The sequence below is a fragment of the Hyperolius riggenbachi genome, chromosome 5 (assembly GCF_040937935.1).
Source record: "Hyperolius riggenbachi isolate aHypRig1 chromosome 5, aHypRig1.pri, whole genome shotgun sequence".
Lineage (NCBI taxonomy): Eukaryota > Metazoa > Chordata > Amphibia > Anura > Hyperoliidae > Hyperolius > Hyperolius riggenbachi.
This window is the reverse complement of record NC_090650.1, coordinates 27,590,221-27,617,629: the sequence shown is the minus strand read 5'-3', so window position 1 is coordinate 27,617,629 and position 27,409 is coordinate 27,590,221. Positions and strand designations below refer to the sequence as shown.

At 45.2% G+C, this 27,409-nt stretch overlaps 1 protein-coding gene across 1 annotated transcript; it reads right to left on the bottom strand.

Annotated features, from left to right (window-relative positions):
* Positions 1-668: 668 nt before the first annotated feature.
* GBX1 (gastrulation brain homeobox 1) lies at positions 669-18,105 on the bottom strand. The gene is made up of 2 exons (XM_068238555.1): positions 16,710-18,105; positions 669-1,626 (listed from the first exon to the last, which is right to left on the bottom strand). Exons 1-2 carry the CDS (start codon positions 17,107-17,109, stop codon positions 1,115-1,117), a joined length of 912 nt encoding a protein of 303 aa, XP_068094656.1. The 5' UTR covers positions 17,110-18,105; the 3' UTR covers positions 669-1,114.
* Between the last annotated feature and the right edge of the window lie 9,304 nt (positions 18,106-27,409).

The following is a 27,409-nucleotide window of genomic DNA, read 5'->3' as shown; positions in this document are numbered from 1 at the left end:
AATGCTGAACACCGAACGCTTTCAAACGACATGCCGTTTAGTCAAGTCGTTTGTAAGTGGTTAATGGCGTTTGTTAAATCATTCGCCTTTGAAAGCGGAATCGGGAAAGAAATGCTCACAGACATGTCCCATGCCCTACTCTTCAACACATTGCTTTACTGTATTCAGCACTCCCGATGTCCCATATCTCTGGCTTGCACTGAATGTGGTCCACGAGAGGGCCCAGCTCAACTGCGGATGAAGTGGCTCCTCTTCTCACCATTTCCGCATTTTGAGGCCCAGAGGATTATAGTCCATTTCCTGTCCTCTCCCCCATGTGGATCGTGGTCCATTTCTTGTCAGCCGCATACCTCCAGGACGCCTTGAAAAGACAGCCACAGCGTTTGTTAGCTCGGCTGGCGCTTGCCAGTGGTCCCAATTGTCGTTTGTTGAACGCAGACGACACCAGAAGCTGCATGTAGCTTCTGTGAGAGCGCAATCAACCACAACGCTTTCATAAACGCGCATCAACGCTGTTAAACGCGAACACAAAAATGCTCCCATACAAAACCTATTGAAGCGGTTGAAATGCCGGGGTTAAAAAACAATAAAAAACGCTGGGAAGTGTCCGTCTGAACCGGCCCTTTTATCTCGGCCTGATAGTTTTTTAGATGAGCACCTCAGTCGAGTCCCATTCAGTATATGTGTTTATTCCACCACTTCTCCATTAACTGTAACATTTTCAACAACCTTCTGTGTTGCTAGATAAGTAACCATACATACATTATTTACCGCATCGACGGAACAATCTGCTGGTCGATAATTGTGACGTTATAGTGTGAGCAATGAATCAGCTCAACCTAATGAAAAGATAAAGCATATTCTATACATCACTAGAGGATGCTGGTTAGATTTTAGTGGGGGCACTGAGACCCCCTATGCAATGTACATACATGGTACAATCCTCTCTGGCTCTTGATGAGGATAAAGTGGCTTTCCTATCACTAGTCCAAAGTGTCTCCTCCCGTCATCATGACCCGCATAACGTTGGCTTCCATATATTACATTCTAGAACTGTTGGCAGTTTTTGGGGTCCTCTTTTTTTTAACTTAGATATTTCTGCCCTTTTTATGGTCTATGGTCGGGATCCCTCCATCTGCTGTGTCCTGATGGTGAAACGGTTGACATGCACAGGGATGGGCACCACAATTTTAGGGTTACGGACAGGTTCCCCTGCTCTGCTGTTCACATTCCCAGCTTTGATGCGTTTCCACTTGGCTCTGCGGTTCTGGAACCAAATCTTCACTTGTACCTCACTGAGCTTTAGTGTATGGGCAATCTGGGACCTCTCCGTCAAGGAGAGATACTTCTTGCAATGAAACTCTTTTTCCAGCTCCAGAAGTTGCTCGCTGGTGAAGGCCGTTCTGCGTCTTCGACTTTTCCCAGTAGTCCCTGTTCTGTCCTTCCCCAGGTCTTGTGCGCCGTTCTTTCCTTTACCTCTAGGCCTTGTTGGGCTGTTTCCTGGATCCAAAAGAGTCTCATCACAACTGTCTGCAGAGCTCTCATCCTCTTCTCGGTCACTGCAACCTGGTTCAGACAATTTTTCACCTGTCTTCTCCTCGTCTGAGCTGTACAATTTTCCATCTCCTAGAGGGGAAAAAAACAAGGCAAATTAGAGAAGCACAAGTTTACCTCAGGGAACCAGAGACAAAGCACCCTCATGTATTTTACCATATATATCAGTGGGAACATTAGAGAAAACATCTACCCTGCTCTCTGTTTAATTCTTCACTGCTCAGCCTGCTTGTTATCAGCCCTGATAAAATCCCTGACTGAGCATTCAGTCTGGCTTTGCTCAGGAATCATTATAGCTGAGTCTGTCTTCTCTGGTGTCTTTTCAAGCCCAAGCCTGCCCCCTTGTGGCTCTGCTCAGGAATTATTATAGCAAAGCCAGACTGAATGCTCAGTCGGGGATTTTATCAGGGCTGATAAGAAGCAAGCTGAACAGTGAAGAATGAAACAGAGAGCAGGGTAGGTGTTTTCTCTAATGTTCTCACTGACATGTATGGTAAAATACATGAGAGTGCTTCGTCTCTGGTTCACTTAAGCTTAAAAGCTAGTTACCCAAACTTTAACTATTTACCACCATCTCAATTTTCACTGAAGTCCCAAATGTACTGTTGAACTCTTTTAGGCCATGGGCCATTTTAAGGTGGCATCATAGGAGCTCTTTGGAGCTGTAGTGTTACATTGAAGAAGTGGATTTAACCTACCAACTGTAGTGATGCTCCTGTCAAGAGATGTAAACTGGAGAAAATGACTAGAAGACTTTTTCTAGTCACACAATTGTGTGGCTTCCAATCATATTATCACTGCGATTAATTAATCAACCATGATCAATGTTGGACATTGTGAGCTTCATTTAATGAGGTACTTAAAGGTCGAAAAACACTAGAGAACGTAAGTGATAAAGCTAACCTTCGCTCACTGCACTGGCTACCAGTAGAATGGAGAATACTCTTCAAGATTGGACTGCTGACATTCAAATCCCTGCACAATCTGGGCCCTGGATACATGAAGGACCTGCTGAAGCTGCACCACACCTCTCACAACCTCAGATCAGCAAGTTCTATAAACTTGGTCACTCCCAGAGTGCACCTCAAAAAATCTGGAGATAGAGCCTTCTGTCATGCTGCCCCTACTCTTTGGAACTCCCTGCCACACCCAGTAAAGACAGCACCATCCCTGGAGCTATTCAAATCCAGACTGAAAAGCCACCTGTTTAGCCTGACATTTCCAGACTTATAAAATTTTTCCTCTGTACCATGATGGTCGGAGCCATGCTTATGCGCTTTGAGTCCCATGGGAGAAAAGCGCTTTACAAATGTTATTTGTTGTTGTTGTTGTTGTTGTTGTTGTAACCTGGACTAGATGAAACAAATGTCTGCTATTAGGTGACAAAATTCGTAACTCATGCCTCCGACATAGCAGGCCATGTCAAGGATTGCTGTAAGGTTAGTGAATTAGCAGATTTGCAATGGTGGTTGTATGGACAAAGTTGCAGTGAGAAATTGTAGTAAATCCAAATCTCGACCCAACTGAAGTTGTTATGGTAATTTCTACTAAATAGTAGAGCTATAAAAAAACAAAACCCCTGCCCAGGTTTGGTTGATCATAGGGAACAAATCATTGCTCCCCCCATATATACACCCCCTCACCCCTCCCCATATATACACCCCCCACCCCATGGTGACCCTCACGGCCTGGAAATTTTATCTTCCCTGGACCATGTAACAAGTGTGACCACCATCGCCCACCCTCATAAAAATGTGGCCACCATGACTCCCTCACCAAAAACAACTGTGGCCACAAAAACACCAGCTCAGTAGTTGAGACACCTCTATCGGGGGGGAGGCAGGGGAAGAAGCTGGGCCACCCCATTCCCCAGGACCCTGCTGTGGCTGCAGGTGCTGGTTGCCCCCCTTTAGTTACACCTCTGGTAGAGCACTTGTAGACCCTATAGCTGCCTGGCTCTCTCCATCTCCTCCCTGTTGGATATCTGAGAGATAAAGCTAAAAGTTACAGTGCCCATTATGTAGAAGCTTTCCAGAGGCGCCAATAGAATAAAAGTCACTTAAACGAGCTTAAAACCGATGGGGCAGTGGTGGGCCTATCCCATCCATGCAGACAAAGCAAACAAAGGAAGGACTGTGGCATCAACAGTCAAACAACAATTTATTTATACTCCACAGTAAAAATAGGCAACGCGTTTCACGGGCTCAATCCCGCTTCATCAGGCCAATCAAAAAGGGGCATACAGCTTAACAGCATCAAAACTACACTGAGCGCCTCTGCCCATTATACCTTGTAACATCTTGAGGTTGGCTGTATTGACTAGAAACTCACATGTAATTATTAGATAATACAACTAATCTGCTCCTACAGGGAAGTCAATGAGCTGCTAAGGATTCCAAGATGATGCACATTTTATGCAAATATTGGTGGAGGTTTTAGCCATTTTGTCACATAACTGATGATACAGAGACGTGAGTGACGGTACTTCTCCACAAGCGAACATTCAAGTTGCAACTGGACAACCACCAGTGTCGGACTGGGAGGTGAAAAAAAGGAAGACATCCACCTGCTGGCCAAGCAGCAGTAACCCTCTGTGATCACTCCAAATAGAGACCTGTAGCAAGTCTTCACTGTGAGCAGCAACACCTGATTACTGCTGCTTGGCCAGCAAGTGGATTTCCTCAGCTTTTCCAGCTCCCAGTCCGACACTGGCAACCACCCAATGTGAGTAGGACCCGATTTGCTTTCTACTGACTTAATAAGGAAAATACTACAAGTAGACTTGGTCCACACATAAATCTTCACATTTCCGTCCAGTCCTGTCAGTTAAACATCAGTTTTGCATCAGTTTTATATACATTTTTACCTGACTGGACCGGATGTACACTTTTTATGTGTGAACCAAACCATAGAGAGAAACACATACAAAACTGAGCCCAACTGTCAAAAACTGACAGGACAGGACTGGACACCTTTTTATTGTGAACCAACACTTAGGCCAGGGTCACACTTAGCAGAATCGCATGAGGTTTCCACTATGTGTTATGATGAAAACTCGTGATTTCTGCTAAGTGTGACCCTGAGTTGAGAATGCTTCTGCTTTTACTTTTTTAGTTCTTTCCTTCTCTGTGTTTACCCAAACTGAGGTCTGTAGAGTCCCCCCTTAACCTAATTACTCAAAGTACTGCCAGGGGGTATGGAATTGGCGATGAACTATTTGACAATGCTCACTGTACTTTTTCTGTTTTAGGACCATTGTTTTGTGGATTTTTGGATGGAAATCCTCTTCCATGGAGAGGACTTTAATAAACTGCTGCACCACAAGAGATTTATAACTTTACCAGTACACCCCTGATTCTCAAAAGAATTGCACACCGCAACCGCCGCAGGGCCTCCGCCGCCCAACACCGCAACCGCCGCAGAGCCACCGCCACCCATCACCGCAACCGCCGCAGAGCCTCCCCCCCCCCCCCCCAACAACGCAACCGCCGCAGAGCCTCCGCCGCCTAACATTGCAACCTCCACGGAGCCCCTGCCAGCTAAAGTCTGTGCTCACAGCGCAACTGCTGCATAAGCCACTGCCCACAACTGCACCACTCACACTAAGCCACCCAGGGTACAACCTTCTGTTAGTATATAGGACTAGTGACCTAAGCCTGTTTAAAAACGGGCTCTAGGTCTGTCGCCGCATGCACCTGCCCGCCTGCTCTGCCAGCCGGCCCGCCTCATAGCCCTTGCGTCCTGTGCCAACAGCTGTGTCAGTGCAGGACATGCGCATTAGCGCAAAAGCACGGACATGGGACACTCGTACTTTATAAGGTAGGATTCCTGGCAGATCGGCTGCTGAATGAGCAATTGCTACTTGGTAAATGTGTAGTTTAACTGTCAACTGGCCTTAGTGTTCATGCTGTGCATGTCTACTGTCTTTTAGTTATATACTGTAGATTTATTTACCTTTCCTGGCTCCAGCGGGGGCACTGTTGCGGCTCTCCGCACAGAGATAGACGAAAATAGCTGATCTCCGTCGGGTCTGCTCTACTGTGCAGGCGGAGGAGACTTGCTCCTGCGCAGTAGAGCGGCCCGACAGCGATCAGCAATTTCTGCTCATCTCGGGAGCGGAGAGCCAATACTGCGCCTGCACTGGAGCCGGGAAGGTAAATATGTACATCCCCGCTGTTCTGGGAGCTTTATCGCTGCCACCGTGGGACCGAGGAGGAAAGGGGAAGCCTCAATAGGATCCGGAGGCTTCCCCCTCGCCAGATGAGTACCCCCCCACCCCAGGGGAGGTTTTTTTCATTACATGTTTTCTTTAAAGGCGCTCAAAAAAGTGCTCAGCACTTGCGACTGCACTGGCGATTACTAATGTGAACAAGGCCTTAAAGGGAACCTGAAGCGAGTACAATTATTTAAAATTAACACATGATGTAGCTGCAAATGAATATTACATACTTACCTCGCTTCCAGTTCCTCTCAGAAGCTCACAATTTTCTTTTTACAGTGATCCCTTAAAGCGGAATATAACCCTGCATTTCAACTTTGCTCTAAAACATTATTTACAGTATATTATATGCAACCAGCATTTTTTTTGACTAGACCAGCATTGGAAGGGTTACACAGAGCTTTAAAGTTCCTGGACAGAACTGCAGACGCATCCGAAGCTGACATGGATACATTTTGTTTACATAAATGTATCTAAGTGTGGCATGTGACTCACTCTCTCTGACTGAGAAGGAGCTGGAGGACAGCCAAAGAGTGTGTAACATTTATCACTTGTTACATTCTATTTTGTTAAATGTATCTAGCTGAACTTCTGCATATCTCTCCACGGAACTTTAAACCTCTGTGTTTAACCCTTCCAATGCTGGTCTAGTAAAAAAAAAATGCTGGTTGCATATAATATGCTGTAAATAATGTTTTAGAGCAAAGTTGAAATGCAGGGTTATATTCCGCTTTAATATTATATATTATGTTACAACAGAAATATACCAGTTGCTGTCAGTTATATATTAGCAGCTGTCAGTTACAACTGAATGTGCAAGGTAATGTCCATGTTTCCCTATGGCTCAAGTGGGTGATATTACAGTTTAACAGTGTGCTGACCAGGAAGCACTTATGGGGTAATGGCCATTTTTAAAATGGAGGATGGAAAATTTCATTGATCACAGTGGACGAATAGGACACAGGATGGGAGAAAGAGATTGAGGAGTAGACTACACAGGAGGTAAGTATGACCTGTGTATGGTTATTTTTCGCTTTTTTCACTTTTTTTTGCCCACAGTTTGAGGCTAACTACTGATGTCATTTCTTCCCTTAACTTTTTTCTTTTCTCCTCCAATCGCCGAGTCACCTCAGCCTTGCTTGTAAACACAAGTGAGTAGAGGATCATGTTTCAGCTAGGCAAGGGAAATAATGTGAAGAAGAGGAATATATTATAGATAAAAAGAACCCCCAACATGCAACTGAATGGCAATGGCTATTAAAGGGACAGTGCTCCTAAGGTATGTGATAACTCCAAAACCATAACAGCAGAAAAAGTTTTGAAAGTTTTGAATGCAGGATTAGCACCTTTATCACTTAATGCACTCAGACCAGTTGCTGTTAAAATTTGTATGGTGACAATCCCACTTTAAGACTCATTTTCGCAGGCAGTTAAACTGTGTGCTCAGCAAGCAGTTAGCAGGCAGCAGCAAGCAGTAGTGAGAGTTTGGGGGGCTTTTCACTGCCTCAACTGCCCGTGGAGATAAGGCCTGAAGCAAACCTAAACTGAAAATTTAAAAGTCATGATAAACATACACACCTTACATACTTACCTTCTGCGTATATTTTTATGCATTTTTTGTGAAATTCTGTTTGCGTTTTTTAATAAATATTTATATTCAACAAATGAAAAAAAATAATTTTCAAATTATGTTTTCCCTTTTTTTTCAAAAACGCATGCGAGCCCTGTGCGGTTTTTTTTATTCCATAAGAAACCATTGCACATAAAACGCCTGTTTTTCGCATATGTGCGGCCCATAGACTAACATTATATGCATTTTCCACTTTGCTTTTCCATAGATACGGAATGTTCCGATGCGTTTTGGGAGTATTTGAGGAAATTGGAGCACTTGGATGAATTAGGTTGGCCCTCATACTAAATGCAGGTGGTGAACTTGGCCAATGATTGGCCAATCAGAATTACAAGGCTTTACACAGACACACGGTGCTGCCATAACAGCGGTATTCTTTGCTTTGCTCCCAAAGAATTAATAATAGATATTCACCCTGAAATTTACGGTAAACAGAAAATACTATGCATTTGTTTTTTATAAAAACTTCTGACCACACTTGTGCATGTTTTCATGCATGTTACACTCGCTTTCGAATTTGCGTTTAACCACTTGAGGACTGCAGTGTTAAACCCCTAAAGACCAGGCTAATTATTGCTAAATTGGCCACTGCAGCTTTAAGGCCTAGCTGCAGGGCCGCACAACACAGCACACAAGTGATTACCCCCCCCCCCCCCCTTTTCTCCCCACCAACAGAGCTTTCTGTTGGTGTGGTCTGATCGCTCCACAGTTGTTTCTTTTATTTTTTTAATACATTTTTACTTATTTTTTAATAAATTTTGCTATTTTTTAGTTTCTTTTCCCCTGCTCCCTCCCCCCGCCAGGCAATCAGGGTGGTCAGCTGTCATAGGCTTCAGCCTATGACAGCCGATCACTCCCCAGGCTCAGGAGGAGACAGCCGTGTCACACGGCTGTCCCCAGTACAGCGCTGCTGCCGATCGCAGCGCTGTACATGTAAATAGATGGCGATCACGCCGTCTCCCGAGCGGCAATCGGAGACTGAAGCCGGGGCGGAGCTCCGCCCCCGAGCAGGAGATGCGTGCGCAGCCTGTGCGCGATCTGGAAAGTACAGCCCCAGGACTTGACGCCAATTGGCGTTTGGCGGTCCTGGGGCTGCCGCCGCGGTCACGCCCATTGGCGTGAGGCGGTCCTAAAGTAGTTAAACAGCAAGATACCTGCAAATCACACAGGGATTACTTATGTGTGAATTTTAATGTGTTTTGAAATACAAAAGGCATCTAAAAATGCTGTATGCAGTGTGTGTGTATTGAAAAAATGCTGTGCATAAGTGGGAATGGGCTTTTATGGAAAAAACACATTTTTTTTGTAAGCTGCAATACACAATGGCAGTAGATGAGGAGCTATGGGCCCTGGTGCAAGTTTTACATTGGGGCCCCCCAAGTACTCTATACATAGCAACTGATACAACGCACCAAAACCAGCCAAGGACAGCTACAGTGTCAGAGACGCATTATTGGAGACGCATTATTCGTCTCGTTAGCCGAATAATTGCCCGGTGCTGGCGGTTTAGAGGAGGACGGCCTGGGACATTCATTCTACAGGTGGCATTAATTTGCAAACCCCCCTCCCCCCACACCTGCATAATCTTTTACGGCATGGAGGACGCCGTCCGCGCCCTCCGTGCCGATTCGCCGGGTCCCCCCGCTCATTAGCCCCCTGGGCCGGCTCCCGACCCCATGGCCCGGGTCGGGCTCCCCTGCCTCTCCCAAAATGGCTGCTTGCTCTGGCCGCGGCTGCGTGCGCAGTCCGCATAGCCGCGAGTGCGGCTTCGCAGATCTAGGGCCAACCCCCCCCCCCCCCCGATCCACGCTTGGATCGGGGAGGTTGGCCCTAGAGCTGCGCAGCCGCACTCGCGGCTATGCGGACTGCGCAGCCGCGGCCAGAGCAAGCAGCCATTTTGGGAGAGGCAGGGGAGCCCGACCCGGGCCGTGGGGTCGGGAGTCGGCCCGGGGGGCTAATGAGAGGGGGGACCCGGCGGATCGGCGTGGACGGCGTCCTCCGTGCCGTAAAAGATTATGCAGGTAATTAACTTTTTTCACTAATTTGGCCTCGTAAGTCCTTTAAGCAATACCAGTTGCCTGGCTGTCCTGCTGATTCTCTGCCTGCAATACTTTTAGCCAGGGGCGTAACTAGGCCCCACCGGGCCCCCCTGCAGATTTTCTGAGCGCCCCCCCCCCCCCCCTTCCCTTCCGGAAGTGACGTCAGCCGCTAGAGGGAGAAGTCTCCGATGGAACGCACGGAAGCAGGTATGTATCTGCCCGCCGCTCGCTGCCCACCACAGCCCCACAGACACTTACGAGCTGGAGGGGAGCACAGAGGGGAGAGCCCCGAGGTGAGGGAGAGGGGGGAACTACCCCTCTCCCCGCCGACTGTGGGCAAGGCTTTCCCCTCATGCTGCCACCCCTCCAGCACCCACAAAACGGCCCCAAGCGGGCCCCAGGGGGGGGGGCCGGGCCCCCCGCGGGCGCAGGGGCTGCAGGGCCTATTCCTACGCCCCTGCTTTTAGCCATAGACCCTGAACAAGCATGCAGCAGATCAGATGTCTCTGACATTATTGTCAGGTCTGACAAGATTAGCCACATGCTTGTTTCTGGTGTGATTTAGACACTGCTGCACTACTGGTATTGTTTAAAAGGAAATAAATATGGCAGCCTCCATATAACTCTCACTTCAGTTGCACTTTAATGATTACTACTATTTCAAGCATCTAAAGAAGTGATTCTTACCAGCACAGGCCCAATAAAGAGCTAAACCATGTTTGAGGGAGGATCCCTCTCGCTCAAAGGCCCTGGTGCGATCGCAACCTCTGTCAATAAGCAGTTTTCAAAAACGATAAAAACAAGCGAGAACAAGAACAAGTCCTTTTATGCTTTTCAGTGCATGTAGCAATGGCGAGTTGCAAAAATGCACATTTTACTGAAAAAAAAGCAACAAACTTACTAGTTTCAACCTGTGACCTGTGATGTCACTTCCTGCAGGAGAATTATGGGTACTCTCAATCCTATACAGCATGGAAAATGTGTAGCCACCAGCAAGGCTTCCCTGCCTATCTCTGCATGGGGAAGAGAGCCTAAGCGCTTTGAGTCCTATGGGAGAAAAGCGCTATAGAAATGTAATTGTATTATAAGTTTAGGTATCACTCAGGGGCGTACTTGGGTAATATAGAGCCTATACTGAAATTGCGGCCCTCCCCCTACCATTAGAGCTCCCTTTCCATCAAAAAACAGCATCCTGTCTCGCATAAATGTGTTATGGTTGCCTGTGTTTCTTGTCTTGCTTTTCTAGACATATCTTGCTTAGCACCCCACTTCATCTTAATCCTTTTCCCCAACTACTAACCTTCCCTTCCTCCAGTAAAGGGCTCCATCCTTCTGATCAGGTGTATTTGTGGCAACACTTGTTATGGGTGTGAAGATCACGATGGCTACACTTGTTTTATGACCCTTGCGAGATGAGACCCCAGGCAGTGAGGGTCACCAGGGATTGGCAAGGGAAGGAGTGTGAACCTAGGGGGCCTAATCATTCTTTTGCTGGGGGGCCCCATAATTTACCTTTATGCCCCTGGATTTCTCCGTACCTAATACTCACCTGGATTGACGCTAAACAGTGCAGTTACTGAGAACCAGAGGTGGGTTTTAAGAATGCTATTAGGCTGATTCTGTATACAGTGACCAGCCTCTGTTACTATACTGTGCCCCCCAGGCCCACCCTGTACTCTGCTGTCCCCCAGAAAAAAAAAAAACTAGCGACATGCAGCGTTTCGTTAGCAGGCTGTTTACATCCGGGCTGTCATTTACCGGCGCTCCCGTCCCTTCCCTCCAATCATCTTACAGGGGAGGGAAGGGATGCAGGCGGGGAGCACCGATGCGGGGGAGAGGCGGTAAATGACAGCCTGGATGCAAAACAGCCTGCTAGCGAAAAGCTGCATGCCGCTAGCACGGCGGTTTTTTTCTGGGGGACAGCAGAGTGCGGAGGGCACAGTATAGTAACAGAGGCTGGTCACTGTATGCAGAATCAGCCTCTGTGTCCTAATGGCATTCTTAAAACCCACCTCGGGTTCTCTTTAACTACTCTACAACAGCCCCAGGACCGCCTAATGCCAATTGGTGTCAGGTCCTGGGGCCGGCTACTTGAGAGGCGGAGCTCCACCCTGCCTTCAGTCTCCGAGCAGCAGTCACCGCTCGGGAGACTGTTAGACGGCGAAACTGCCGTCTAATTAGCATGTACAGTGCCGCAATCACCAATCAGCAGCAGTGCTGTATTGGGGACAGCCGTGTGACACGGCTGTCCCCCTAGGGCACTAGAAAACGATCGGCTCTCATAGGCAGAAGCCTATGACAGCCGATCGCCAGGATTGGCCGGCTGGGGGGAGGGAGGGATTTGTAAAAAAAAAAAAAAAAAAAAAAAGGCAAATAGTAAAAAATAACACAGAAACACACAAATAAATATTTATTAAAAAAAATAACAATAACCAACTTGGGGGCGATCAGACCCCACCAACAGAGAGCTCTGTTGGTGGGGGGGAAAGAGGGGGGGGGATCACTCGTGTGCTGTGTTGTGTGGCCCTGCAGCTTGGCCTTTAAGCTGCAGTGGCCATTTTAGTAAAAATTAGCCTGGTCTTTAGATTTCCTGAAACCCTCATTCCCTCAAAAGTAGGGAAAAGCAGCTGTCATTGGATACGTTTCTTGTTAAAGCCACACACACACACAAAAAGGTAGGGTGAGCTAACTGATAGCAATGATTCTGCTCCGTTATAGTGAAAGTCATTTTTACATTTTTTTACTCTACAGAACTTCGTGTTAAATTATCTTCCTATAAATGTTTTTGGGTTGTGGAAGGAATCATCTGAGTTTCCATTGATCCTTATAGGGAAATTTGCTTTGATATAGTGCTTTGGATTACAAGCATGTTTCCAGGAGGAATTATGCTCTCAAACCAAGGTTCCACTGTATATATTATTATTATTGCACATCTGCTACCTGCTCTGTTACACTGATTATTACGTTGTAACTATTATTAGACATCTGTCACTTTCCTGCTGTGAGCCCTGAACGTCTGTCACCTGTCTGTTCTACAACACTGATTATCACTGTTATTGTATACTCTCTCCTGCCTTGTACCTCTGTTGTCATTATTACGCACCTGTCACTCACCTGTTCTGTACAATTATTATTATTACACACCTGCCACTCACCTGTTCTGTACTATTATTATTATTACACACCTGCCACTCACCTGTTCTGTACTATTATTATTATTACACACCTGCCACTCACCTGTTCTGTACTATTATTATTATTACACACCTGCCACTCACCTGTTCTGTACTATTATTATTATTACACACCTGCCACTCACCTGTTCTGTACTATTATTATTATTACGCACCTGTCACTCACCTGTTCTGTACTATTATTATTATTACACACCTGCTACTCACCTGTTCTGTACTATTATTATTATTACACACCTGCCACTCACCTGTTCTGTACTATTATTATTATTACACACCTGTCACTCGCCCGTTCTGTACAATTATTATTATTACACACCTGCCACTCACCTGTTCTGTACTATTATTATTATTACACACCTGCCACTCACCTGTTCTGTACTATTATTATTATTACACACCTGTCACTCACCTGTTCTGTACTATTATTATTACACACCTGTCACTCACCTGTTCTGTACTATTATTATTATTACACACCTGTCACTCACCTGTTCTGTACTATTATTATTACACACCTGTCACTCACCTGTTCTGTACTATTATTATTATTACACCCCTGCCACTTACCTGCTCTGTACTATTATTATTATTACACACCTGCCACTCACCTGTTCTGTACTATTATTATTATTACACACCTGCCACTTACCTGCTCTGTACTATTATTATTATTACACACCTGCCACTCACCTGTTCTGTACTATTATTATTATTACACACCTGTCACTCACCTGTTCTGTACTATTATTATTAATACACACCTGTCACTCACCTGTTCTGTACTATTATTATTATTAAACACCTGCCACTTACCTGTTCTGTACTATTATTATTATTACACACCTGCTACTCACCTGTTCTGTACTATTATTATTATTACACACCTGCCACTCACCTGTTCTGTACTATTATTATTATTACACACCTGCCACTCACCTGTTCTGTACTATTATTATTATTACACACCTGCCACTCACCTGTTATGTACTATTATTATTATTACACACCTGTCACTCACCTGTTCTGTACTATTATTATTATTACACACCTGTCACTCACCTGTTCTGTACTATTATTATTATTACACACCTGCCACTTACCTGTTCTGTACTATTATTATTATTACACACCTGTCACTCACCTGTTCTGTACTATTATTATTATTACACACCTGCCACTTACCTGTTCTGTACTATTATTATTATTACACACCTGCCACTTACCTGCTCTGTACTATTATTATTATTACACACCTGTCACTCACCTGTTCTGTACTATTATTATTATTACACACCTGCCACTCACCTGTTCTTTACTATTATTATTATTACACACCTGCCACTTACCTGCTCTGTACTATTATTATTATTACACACCTGTCACTCACCTGTTCTGTACTATTATTATTATTCACCAGCTACTATCCTGGATGATGATGTTGACGATGATGATTATTATTTCTAGTATTATTACTAATACTACTACTACTACACTTTTGTCACTCTCCAGTACCACTATTATTCTTACACAGTTGTCAGTCTCCTGTCCTATGTCACTATTATGATTGCACACCTGTCGTTTTTCCTATTTTCTATCACTATTATTATTTCACACCCGTCACTCTCCTGTCCTGCATCACTTTTATTATTACACATCTGTCAGTCTCTTACCATGCATCACTTTTATTATTACGCACCTGTTACCTTTCTGCACCTTTCTTTATTACAATTATTAAACACCTGCCACTCTCCTGTCCTTTATTACTATAGTTATTATTACACACCTGTCATTCATTTATTATGTATCACTTTTATTATTATTATGCACCTGTCACTCTCCTGTCCTTTATCACTATTGTTATAACAACACATCTGCTACTCTCTTGTATCACTGTATATGTATACATGCCTGTCATTCTCTTATTCTGTATCACTTTGTTTACTATTACACAGTGTATTACCCCCCTGTTCTGTATCACTTTATTATATTGCACACCTGTCACTGTTCTGTGCTGTGTCATTATTGTTATTACAAGTCTGTCACTCACCTGCCCTGCATTACTATTATCATTACACACCTGTTGCTCACCTCTCCTTAATCACTATTGTTACTATTACACAACAGTCACTCCTCTCTCCTGTCCTGTATTGATATTACACACCCATCACTCTCCTGTATCACCATTATTATTATTACACACCTGGCATTCTGCTATCCTGTGTACTTTATATTATTACTTGCCTGTCATTCTCCTGTCCTGTATCACTTTTATTATTACACATCTGTCACTCTCATGTCCTGTATAACTAATTATTACACACACGTCACTCTCATGTCCTGCATCGCTACTATTATTACTCAACTGTCACTTGCCTGTTCTGTAGTATTATTATTATTATTATAATAATAATAATTATTATTATTATTATTATTATTACACACCTGTCCCTATTCTGTATCACTACTACTACTACTACTACTACTACTACTACTACTACTACTACTATTATTATTAATTTTATTATTATTGTTACTACACATCTGTTACTTTCCTGCTCTGTATCACCATTATTAAATATTACACACCTTTCACTCTCTTGTCCTGTATCAGTTTATATTATTACATACCTGTCACTTTCCTGTCTTGTATCACTATTACGCACATAGCATTCTTCTGTCTTGTATAACTATTGTTATTACACAGCTATCATTTTGCTGTCCTGTATCACTATTATTATAACACACCTGTCACTATATCCCTGATTATTACACACCTGCCACTCTGCAGTCCTGTATCATCATTATTATTATTATTATTATTACACTCATGGTTCTCTCCCGTCCTTTATCCCTCTTATTATTACACACGTCTCATTCCTCTGTCCTCTATCAATATTGTTATTATTACACACCCTTCACTCCTCTGTCCTCTATCAGTGTTGTTATTATTACACACCTGTCACTCCTCTGTCCAGTATCACTTATTATTACACATCTGTCACTCCTCTGTCCAGTATCACTTATTATTACACACCTGTCACTCCTCTATCCACTATCAGTATTGTTATTATTACACACCTGTCACTCCTCTGTCCACTCTCAGTATTGTTATTATTACACACTTGTCACTCCTCTGTCCTCCATCAGTATTGTTATTATTACACACTTGTCACTCCTCTGTCCTCCATCAGTATTGTTATTAGTGCACACATGTCACTCCTCTGTCCAGTACCACTGATTATTACACATCTGTCACTCATCTATCCAGTATCACTGATTATTACACACCTATCACTCCTCTGTCCATTATCACTGATTATTACACACCTGTCACTCCTCTGTCCAGTTTCACTGATTATTACACACCCGTCACTCCTCTCTCCACTATCTCTGATTATTGCACGCCTGTCACTCCTCTGTCCAGTAGCACTGAGTATTACACACCTGTCACTCCTCTGTCCTCTATCTCTGATTATTGCACACTTGTCACTCCTCTGGCCAGTATCACTGATTATTGCACACCTGTCACTCCTCTGGCCAGTATCACTGATTATTGCACACCTGTCACTCCTCTGTCCAGTATCACTGATTATTGCACACCTGTCACTCCTCTCTCCAGTATTACTTATTATTACACACATTTCACTGCTCTATCCAGTATCACTTATTATTACACACATTTCACTCCTCTGTCCACTATCTCTGATTATTGCACACCTGTCACTCCTCTGTCCAGTATCACTGATTATTACACACCTGTCACTCCTCTGTCCAGTATCACTTATTATTACACACATTTCACTCCTCTATCCAGTATCACTGATTATTACACACCTGTCACTCCTCTGTCCATTTTCACTGATTATTACACACCTGTCACTCCTCTGTTCAGTAACACTGATTTATTACACACGTTAGGTGACCTGTTGCATTATGGGCAGCCTCATCTTAGTTAATGTCTAGTAGCTAACCTCTCTGTCATTCTTCTCACAGTCTTGTCACCTGTCTGCCAGGATTCACCCGCTCATCCAGCCCACGAATGACCACTGCTGGTGATGAAGCTCACTTACCTCCCAGGTTGGTGTAAGTCTCAGAGCTTCTTTCTTGAGCTCTCTGAGGTTCCTGCTGCCTGTGTCCTTCTGTGGACTCTGGCGAGGCATCCAAAGCCTCCTGAGGATACAGCCCCTCAGGCGAGTCTCTGAAGCTTGGCAAGCCATTACCGATGGTCACCATGGATGGAAGACCTTGACCCATGCTGGCACAAAAACCGTTATTGAGGCGTCCAGCGAAAGAGGTGACGGGTCCCAGCGGGGGCAACGGAGATGGAGTCAAACTCTGAGGGATAACCAGGGGTCTGTATGGCATAAACATGGGGTACCCTGTGTACAGAACATGCCCCGGCCGAGAAGGGGGGCTCCCAATCAGAGAGTCTATGGAGAAAGTACTGGCCATCCCACTGGGTCGGTGCATTGTCCTTATTGCCCCCGGAGTGGGTAGTAAACAGGGCAGACAGACAGGAGGTCTGCAGCTTGGAAAGTAACTGTCAGAATGTAATGAGCTGAGTGTCACATCAGGAGGAGGGGGTGGTGGGGGAGGCTGTGATCATCTATCTTCACTCCTTACGCATCACTTCTTCATTCACCCTGCTGAGATCTCGCAGTGCCCAGCGAGGGGGCTGCCCAGGGGACAATGCGAGGATACAGGGAACCGGCCAATGCTGGGTAACAACTTGTATTCACATAACTTTCATCTTTCTACTCCAAGTCACTGAAGAACGAGACACATAAAAGAAAGACGTCCTGACAAAGACTGAAAGAGAGAGCGAGACAGGAAGAGTGTGATGGAGAGAGAGACGGAGAGAGAGACAGAGAGAGTGTGATGGAGAGAGAGACAAAGAGAGTGTGAGAAAGGGAAGAGGAGAGAGTGTGTGAGGCAGGGAGAGTGTGATAGAGAGAGAGAAGAGGAGAGAGTGTGTGAGGCAAGGAGAGTGTGTGAGAGAGAGAGTAATGTGTGAGGCACTGAGAGTGTGATCGAGAGAGAGAGAGAGAGAGCTATTATATACCCCTTATACTGTATCTATACCCTCCCCATGTCTATAATCCAACAACCCCCCCATGCTAACACTTATGTTTTTCTTTGGCAATGCTAAATGTATTTGGTCCTGCCAATAAAGCTTTTTTGGGGTTTGGATTTGGAGAGAGAATGTGCAAGAAAGAGAGAGAGGAGAGAGTGTGGGAGATAGAGGGAGTGTGATAGAGAAGAGGAGAGAGAGAGAGAGAGAGAGAGAGAGAGAGTGTCAGAGTGTGATAGAGAGAAAGAGAGAGATTGTAATAGAGATTGAAGAGGAGAGAGAGGCACACTCTCATTTGGTGCCTGTAATGATTTGAGACTACGCTAGGAACAGCAGGTGTGGTTGCATCATAGAGGTAGAGCAGAGCACACTCTTATTTGGCGGCTGTAGTGATTTGTAATTGTGGTCGGACATTAGGGGTGGTTGCACCATAGAAGGAGAGTGCACTCTCACTTAGTGTCTATAGTGATTTTGGATTGTAGCAGAACAGTAAAGGGTGGTTGCACCACGGAAGGAGGGCACTCTCACTTAGTAACTATAGTGATTTTGGACTGTGGCTGACAGTAGGAGGTGGTTGCACCAGAAATCGAGATCGCAATCCCACCTGGTGCCTGAAGTGGACTGTGACAGGACAGTAGGAGTGGTTGCACCACAGAAGGGGGGCAATCTCTCCTGGTGACTGTAGTGATTTGGGACTGTGACAAGACAGTAGAGGTGGTTGCACCACAGAAGGAGGGCACTCTCTCCTGGTGATTGTAGTGATTTGGGACTATGGCTGGACAGTAGGGGTGGTAGCACCACAGAAGGAGGGCACTCTCTCCTGGTGACTGTAGTGATTTGGGACTATGGCTGGACAGTAGGGGTGGTTGCACCACAGAAGGAGGGCACTCTCTCCTGGTGACTGTAGTGATTTGGGACTATGGCAGGACAGTAGGGGTGGTAGCACAACAGAAGTAGGGCACTCTCTCCTGGTGACTGTAGTGATTTGGGACTATGTCAGGACAGTAGGGGTAGTTGCACCACAGAAGGAGGGCACTCTCTCCTGGTGACTGTAGTGATTTGGGACTATGGCTGGACAGTAGGGGTGGTAGCACCACAGAAGGAGGGCACTCTCTCCTGGTGACTGCAGTAATTTGGGAATGTGGCTGGACAGTAGGGGTGGTTGCACCACAGAAGGAGGGCACTCTCTCCTGGTGACTGTAGTGATTTGGGACTGTGGCAGCACAGTAGGGGTGATTGCAGCACAGAAGGAGGGCACTCTCTCTTGGTGACTGTAGTGATTTGGGACTGTGGCAGGACAGTAGGGGTGGTTGCACCACAGGAGGAGGGCACTCTCTCCTGGTGACTGTAGTGATTTGGGACTGTGGCAGGACAGTAGGGGTGGTTGCACCACAGAAGGAGGGCACTCTCTCCTGGTGACTGTAGTGATTTGGGACTGTGGCAGGACAGTAGGGGTGGTTGCACCACAGAAGGAGGGCACTCTCTCCTGGTGACTGTAGTGATTTGGGACTGTGGCAGGACAGTAGTGGATGGTTGCACCACAGAAGGAGGGCACTCTCTCCTGGTGACTGTAGTGATTTGGGACTATGGCAGGACAGTAGGGGTGGTTGCACCACAGAAGGAGGGCACTCTCTCCTGGTGACTGTAGTGATTTGGGACTGTGGCAGGACAGTAGGGGGTGGTTGCACCACAGAAGGAGGGCACTCTCTCCTGGTGACTGTAGTGATTTGGGACTGTGGCAGGGCAGTAGGGGTGGTTGCACCACAGAAGGAGGGCACTCTCTCCTGGTGACTGTAGTGATTTAGGACTGTGGCAGGACAGTAGGGGTGGTTGCACCACAGAAGGAGGGCACTCTCTCGTGGTGACTGTAGTGATTTGGGACTGTGGCAGGACAGTAGTGGATGGTTGCACCACAGAAGGAGGGCACTCTCTCTTGGTGACTGTAGTTATTTTGGACTGTAGCAGGAGAGTAGGGGTGGTTGCACCACAGAAGGAGGGCACTCTCTCTTGGTGACTGTAGTGATTTTGGACTGTGGCAGGACAGTAGGGGTGGTTGCACCACAGAAGGAGGGCACTCTCTCCTGGTGACTGTAGTGATTTAGGACTGTGGCAGGACAGTGGTGGTTGGTTGCACCACAGAAGGAGGACACTCTCTCCTGGTGACTGTAGTGATTTGGGGACTATGGCAGGACAGTAGGGGTGGTTGCACCACAGAAGGAGGGCACTCTCTCCTGGTGACTATAGTGATTTGGAACTGTGGCAGGACAGTGGTGGTTGGTTGCACCACAGAAGGAGGGCACTCTCTCCTGGTGACTGTAGTGATTTGGGACTATGGCAGGACAGTAGGGGTGGTTGCACCACAGAAGGAGGGCACTCTCTCCTGGTGACTGTAGTGATTTGGGACTATGGCTGGACAGTAGGGGTGGTAGCACCACAGAAGGAGGGCACTCTCTCCTGGTGACTGTAGTGATTTGGGGCTATGGCTGGACAGTAGGGGTGGTTGCACCACAGAAGGAGGGCACTCTCTCCTGGTGACTGTAGTGATTTGGGACTATGGCAGGACAGTAGGGGTGGTTGCACCACAGAAGGAGGGCACTCTCTCCTGGTGACTGTAGTGATTTGGGACTATGGCAGGACAGTAGGGGTGGTTGCACCACAGAAGGAGGGCACTCTCTCCTGGTGACTGTAGTGATTTGGGAATGTGGCTGGACAGTAGGGGTGGTTGCACCACAGAAGGAGGGCATACTGTCCGGTGGTGTCCCCTGGTCGAGATTAGGGGTGCACTCATACATTTCCAGTTTTTTCTTTATTTCCAGGCCCGCTGTTCAGCTTCTCTCCTCAGCTCCTGTCATGCTGTACAGACTACGCTCTTCCGCTGGGGTTAATCGCTGACCTGGCTGCGACTGAGCGATGGCGGTGGCAGGCAGAGCAGGGGTTAATTGTGAGGTCCCCCCCCCACACCCACCCATATGCTGATTTGTATCTTCCTGCTCCTGATTAGACCTATTCAGCTGCTGGCCTGATTACTGGAGAGGGGGCTCGGCTGATTAGCACAGAGGTCAGAGACGCTAATTACTGCAGTAATTACCAACAAGTCTTCCTGGCCTGACAGGACCTGTGTCAGCCTGACCCGGCTGGGATAGGGGAGGAGAGAGATGGGATGATGTGATTGGGGGCAGCTGAGGCCAGGCCAGGAACAGGTGATAACAAACAAAGTTTCCTCATCTGACAGGTTCTGTCCGCCTTTTTCTCCTCAGCAACCAGTTCAGTGTTTTCCTCACCACCAGCATCCCCCAGAAGAGCGTCCTCTGCTGGCCAACAAGGGATTAACCCTCAGCCATACATGGTGCAATATGAGGGGCAACTGTATAGTGATAGATATAGTGTTCTTTAAAGGACAACGGAAGTGAGAAGAATATGGAGGCTGCCATATTTATTTCCCTGTTGCCTGGCAGCCCTGCTAATCTATTTGGCTGCAGTAGTGCCTGAATCACACCAGAAACAAGCATGCAGCTTTCAAGGGGAATATTTACATTGTTAGCATTCTTACACTGTTAATGGCAGAGGCCTCAAACCTGATACAGTCAGTTATTGGATGACTGGGGTCCAAATTCACTAAAGGGGGTGGAACCACAAACAGCCAATCAGAATTATTAGATTGATTTCAGCCTTTCTGTTATTGGCAGGGTTCTCAAACTTAGTATATATATGGTGGATTATTGATAGCGAATACTCTGAACTTGGTTTGATGAAAAACATTTCAAAAGGTCATAGTGGTGGTTGTTTGCATTGGGCGCATTCTGTATTACTATAATAGGGTTCTCAAACTTGACACAGTTGGTCACTGGATGACTGGGATTAATATTCAGGAAAGCGGGTGGAGCCTACAACAGCCAATCAAAATTCACCTAAATGCAATTTATTTATGCCATAAAGCTCATAAACTTGGTCATTGAATGACTGTATGTTAAGGTTAGAAATAGTGGGCGAAATTAAAAACAACTAACTCTCTTCTCTTGTTAAAAAAAAACAACTAACTTTTTACATGGGAAAATATAAACTGCAGCCATTCTTACACTGTTATTGGCAGGGTTCTCAAACTTGACAAAGTTTGCCACTGGGTGACTGAGAAAAAAGCTGAGTCCCTAATGTAACAATTTATACACTCTATTCTAAATTTCATCACTTTGGCTGTTTTTTGTTTTTTTTAAAATGTTTTTTTATTTACAGTGGGTTGCAAAAGTATTCGGCCCCCTTGAAGTTTTCCACATTTTGTCACATTACTGCCACAAACATGCATCAATTTTATCGGAATTCCACGTGAAAGGCCAACACAAAGTGGTGTACATGTGAGAAGTGGATCGAAAATCATACATGATTCCAAACATTTTTTACAAATCAATAACTGCAAAGTGGGGTGTGCGTAATTATTCAGCCCCCTGAGTCAATACTTTGTAGAACCACCTTTTGCTGCAATTACAGCTGCCAGTCTCTTAGGGTATGTCTCTACCAGCTTTGCACATCTAGAGACTGAAATCCTTGCCCATTCTTCTTTGCAAAACAGCTCCAGCTCAGTCAGATTAGATGGACAGCGTTTGTGAACAGCAGTTTTCAGATTTTTGCCACAGATTCTCGATTGGATTTAGATCTGGACTTTGACTGGGCCATTCTAACACATAGATATGTTTTGTTTTAAAACCATTCCATTGTTGCCCTGGCTTTATGTTTAGGGTCATTGTCCTGCTGGTAGGTGAACCTCCGCCCCAGTCTCAAGTCTTTTGCAGTCTCCAAGAGGTTTTATTCCAAGTTTGCCCTGTATTTGGCTCCATCCATCTTCCCATCAACTCTGACCAGCTTCCCTGTCCCTACTGGAGATTCACCCCCCGAGCATGATGCTGTCACCACCATATTTGACAGTGGGGATGTGCTGTCAAATATGGTGGTGATTCAGAGTGATGTGATTCAGAGTGATGTGCTGTGTTAGTTTTCCGCCACACATAGCATTTTGCATTTTGGCCAAAAAGTTCCATTTTGGTCTCATCTGACCAGAGCACCTTCTTCCACATGGTTGCTGTGTCCCCCACATGGCTTGTGGCAAACTGCAAACGGGACTTCTTATGCTTTATGTTAACAATGCCTTTCTTCTTGCCACTCTTCTATAAAGGCCAACTTTGTACAGTGCATGACAAATTCCCCTACCTGAGCTGTAGATCTCTGCAGCTCGTCCAGAGTCACCATGGGCCTCTTGACTGCATTTCTGATCAGCTCTCTCCTTGTTCGGCCTGTGAGTTTAGCTGGATGGCCTTGTCTTGGTAGGTTTACAGTTGTGCCATACTCCTTCCATTTCTGAATGATCGCTTGAACAGTGCTCTGTGGGATGTTCAAGGCTTTGGAAATCTTTTTGTAGCCTAAGCCTGCTTTAAATTTCTCAATAACTTGATCCCTGACCTGTCTTGTGTGTTCTTTGGACTTCACAGTGTTGCTCCCAATATTCTCTTAGACAACCTCTGAGGCCCTCACAGAGCAGCAGTATTTGTACTGACATTAGATTACACACAGGTGCACTCTATTTAGTCATTAGCACTCATCAGGCAATGTCTATAGGCAACTGACTGCACTCAGATCAAAGGGGGCCGAATAATTATGCACACCCCACTTTGCAGTTATTTATTTGTAAAAAATGTTTGGAATCATGTATGATTTTCGTTCCACTTCTCATGTGTACACCACTTTGTGTTGGTCTTTCATGTGGAATTCCAATAAAATTGATTCATGTTTGTGGCAGTAATATGACAAAATGTAGAAAACTTCAAGGGGGCCGAATACTTTTGCAACCCACTGTATTTTGTTTTTTTCCTGTGGGGACAGAAAGGGGTTAACTTTATTTTTATTTATAGGTGTATAGTCTTTTTTTTTGTGAGAAGATTTGAATCAGGATGATACCATTTATTGGCTAACTTAGAGATGAATAAACAGTAAGCTATCAGCTAATAATAAGCCTTTGTCGGACTTGCAATTTTTTTTAGTGGAGAGATACAATTGTATGGTTACTATTACACTATTACATTTGTCCACTAGATGGCGCCTTACTGCCTAGTTATTGGGCAGTAAGTAACTGCCTAGTTCACTTAATACAGTATTTGTTTTTTAACCTAGGAGCACCCAGGTGCTCAGTTTACTTTGAACCTAGCTCTTCTATCATGTCTGTAACAGGAACTAGTAGATAGGAGTGCCAAAATCTGCTGTCAGTCAATGGATTACTACAGGCCTTAGTGGCTGCTGTTTTGTGCAGCACTACTCATGCAACTAAGTGGGAGTTTGTGGGCAGTCAGTACTCCAAAGAGCATTTTGTTGCCATGGTTACAAAGAAGTGAAATTTGAATGTGTTTTTGGTTTTCGATGTGCTTTGCAGCCGCAATGGAAATGGAAAGGTAACTTTTAATAATGTGACATTTTATAGACTTGTGTAGCACTCATGACCTGTCTATGTGAGAGTGGTGTTCCCCTTTATGAAGGCAAAAAACAACAACAAACCTGTTCTTCAGTCACCAAATGAGCAACCACACCTGCCTATAAGAGAATGCTTAGTCTGCTGCCATCTTGTGGTAGAATATAGAAAGTACAACCCATGGCAAAGTTCAGCAGACACAGTAGGAATGTGAACAGTTCTGAGCTGTAGTAAATTCTTATCCTCCCATTACTCACCTCTTCTTATTCCTATACGGAATAAGGCCTTGTTCACATCATACGTGCTTCCGTGCGCATTTGGAAGCACGTATGATGTGCTGAAATGCAGGAACGGCAGAAGGGCATAGATAGCCTTTCTACCGTTCACATCAAATGTGCTGCACAGCAGTACGATGCGCTATGAAGCGCTTGCATACTGCTGCATGCATTCTGCCCGCAAGCACAGAGCTGATCCCATCACTGTCAATGGATGGGATCAGCGGCGCAGATGGCGTGCGATCGTATGTGCTGCGTTCGGATCGCACGGCCATCTGCGCTAGCTAGATGTGAACGAGGCCTGACAGGAGAGGCAGAATAAGTCATCAGCCACATTATAACTACTAAAGATTAATTTACATAATTCAAAAAATGCAGTTGGGTCACAGTAAGAAGGGGTAGGGGAAAAAGTGGCAGGGAGGCTAGTCCCGAGTTGTCCCTCACTAATAAGTATGCTTGTTTGCGTAATATTGGGGAGGATGATTCAGGAGTAGCAATGCTGCAGCAGGATGTGCTCCTTAGCAACCAAGGGGCAGACTGCTGTAACGAGAAAGGGAATAGGAGTGCAGCTAAGGCTAGACAGGTACTGGTGGTAGGGGATTCAATTATTAGGCGCACAGATAGGGTAATCTGTCGAAGAAACCGTGAATGCCGTACAGTCTGTTGCCTCCCGGGTGCTCGGGTTCGGCATGTAGTGGAAAGAATTGACAGATTATTGGGTGGGGCTGGGGAAGACCCAGCTGTCATGGTACACATTGGCACCAATGACAAAGTTAGTGGGAGATGGAAGGTCCTCAAACATCATTTTCAGGTACTTGGAGATAAACTTAAAGCAAGGACCTCCAAGGTGGTGTTCTCTGAAATACTGCCAGTGCCACGCGCTACATCTGAGAGACAGAGGGAGCTTAGGGAGTTAAATAAGTGGCTGAGAAATTGGTGTAGGAAGGAAGGGTTTGGGTTCCTGGAGAACTGGGCAGACTTTGCAGTCGGCTACAGGTTCTACAGCAGGGATGGGCTGCACCTTAAAGAGAATCTGTATTGTTAAAATCGCACAAAAGTAAACATACCAGTGCGTTAGGGGACATCTCCTATTACCCTCTGTCACAATTTCGCCGCTCCTCGCCGCATTAAAAGTGGTTAAAAACAGTTTTAAAAAGTTTGTTTATAAACAAACAAAATGGCCACCAAAACAGGAAGTAGATTGATGTACAGTATGTCCACACATAGAAAATACATCCATACACAAGCAGGCTGTATACAGCCATCCTTTTGAATCTCAAGAGATCATTTGTGTGTTTCTTTCCCCCTGCAGCTATCTTCCACTGAAGTGTCAGGCTATTTCTTCCTGCAGAGTGCAGACAGCTGTGCCTGTATGTAATTCCTCAGTATGTGAAAGCCCAGCCAGCTCAGAGGAGGATTTATCCAGCTTGTAAAAGATGATAGAACAGAGAGAAGCTGCACTAATCTAAATATCACACAGGCAGTGTGCAGAGAGGGGCCTGGATGGGGGAGTTCATAGCAGAACCACAACACTGAAGAACTTGGCAGCCTTCCAGACACAGGCCTGACAAGTCTGACAAGAGAGAGATAAGTTGATTTATTACAGAGATGGTGATAGTAGAACGTGCTGCAGTAAGCCAGAACACATTAGAATAGCTTTTGGAACTTGTAGGATGATAAAAAACAGGATGCAATTTTTGTTACGGAGTCTCTTTAATGTGGAGGGTGCAGCTGCATTGGGGGAGAAGATGGCTAAACGGTTGGAGGAGATTTTAAACTAGGATCTGGGGGGAGGCGGGAGGATAAAGTCTCAATATGTAGACAAGATAAGGTAAAAAGACAGTGGGAGCCTAACATTATGGGGGGTGGAGAGGGGGGTGGGGACAGTGTAAAGATTAAGGAGGTTGGTAAAACTTCAAGTAGCCCATTTCGTGTAAACAAAATTGGTAAATGTGTTGGTAAAAATATAAAGTGCATGGTAACCAATGCTCGGAGCCTTGCAAATAAAATAGACGAACTAGAGTTCATTCTGAATGACAAAGGCTATGACATTGTGGGAATAACCGAGACATGGATGGATGAAAGCCATGACTGGATAGCTAATTTAAAAGTATACAATGTGTTTAGGAGGGATAGAACAGGGAAAAAAGGTGGAGGGGTTTGTCTCTTTGTTAAGAATTCTTTTACAGCTGTCCTCAACAATGAGATGGAGGAAGATTGCGAAGATGTGGAGTCCGTTTGGGTAAATATTCATGGTGGAAATAAAAGTTGCCAATTGCTTATTGGGGTATGCTACAGACCACCTCTTATTAATGAAGCTGCAGAACTGCGATTACTACAGCAGATTGAAAAAGCTGCAAGTAAAAATGAGGTCATAATTATGGGCGACTTCAACTTTCCAGACATTGACTGGGGTATAGAGGCTACCCATTCTGGTAAAAGCAGCAGATTTCTGGCAGCACTACAGGACAATTACTTGACTCAAATGGTAACGGAACCAACTAGGGGGAATGCGTTACTGGATCTGATCATTTCTAATAGACCAGATAATGTATCAAATGTGCAGGTTCAAGAACATTTGGGAAATAGTGATCACAACATGATAACGTTTGATCTGGTGACTGATAGGCCACGGGGCAGCGGGACCACTAAAACTATGAATTTTAGAAAAGCAAAGTTCAATCAAATTAGGCAGGCACTAAGTTTGGTGAACTGGGATAATGTACAACAAGGGAAGGACACTGAAGGGAAATGGCAAGCTTTTAAACGTATTCTCAATCAATATTGTAGTATGTATTCCCATATGGAAATAAAATGTTTAGGAATAAAAAAAGGCCTCTATGGATGAATAGAAAGGTTAGGGATAAAATGAAGAGGAAAAAGAATGTCTATAAGGTCCTAAAACAGGAGGGGACTGAGGCTGCACTAAGCAATTATAAGGAGTGCAATAAAAATTGTAAAAAAGAAATTAGGCTG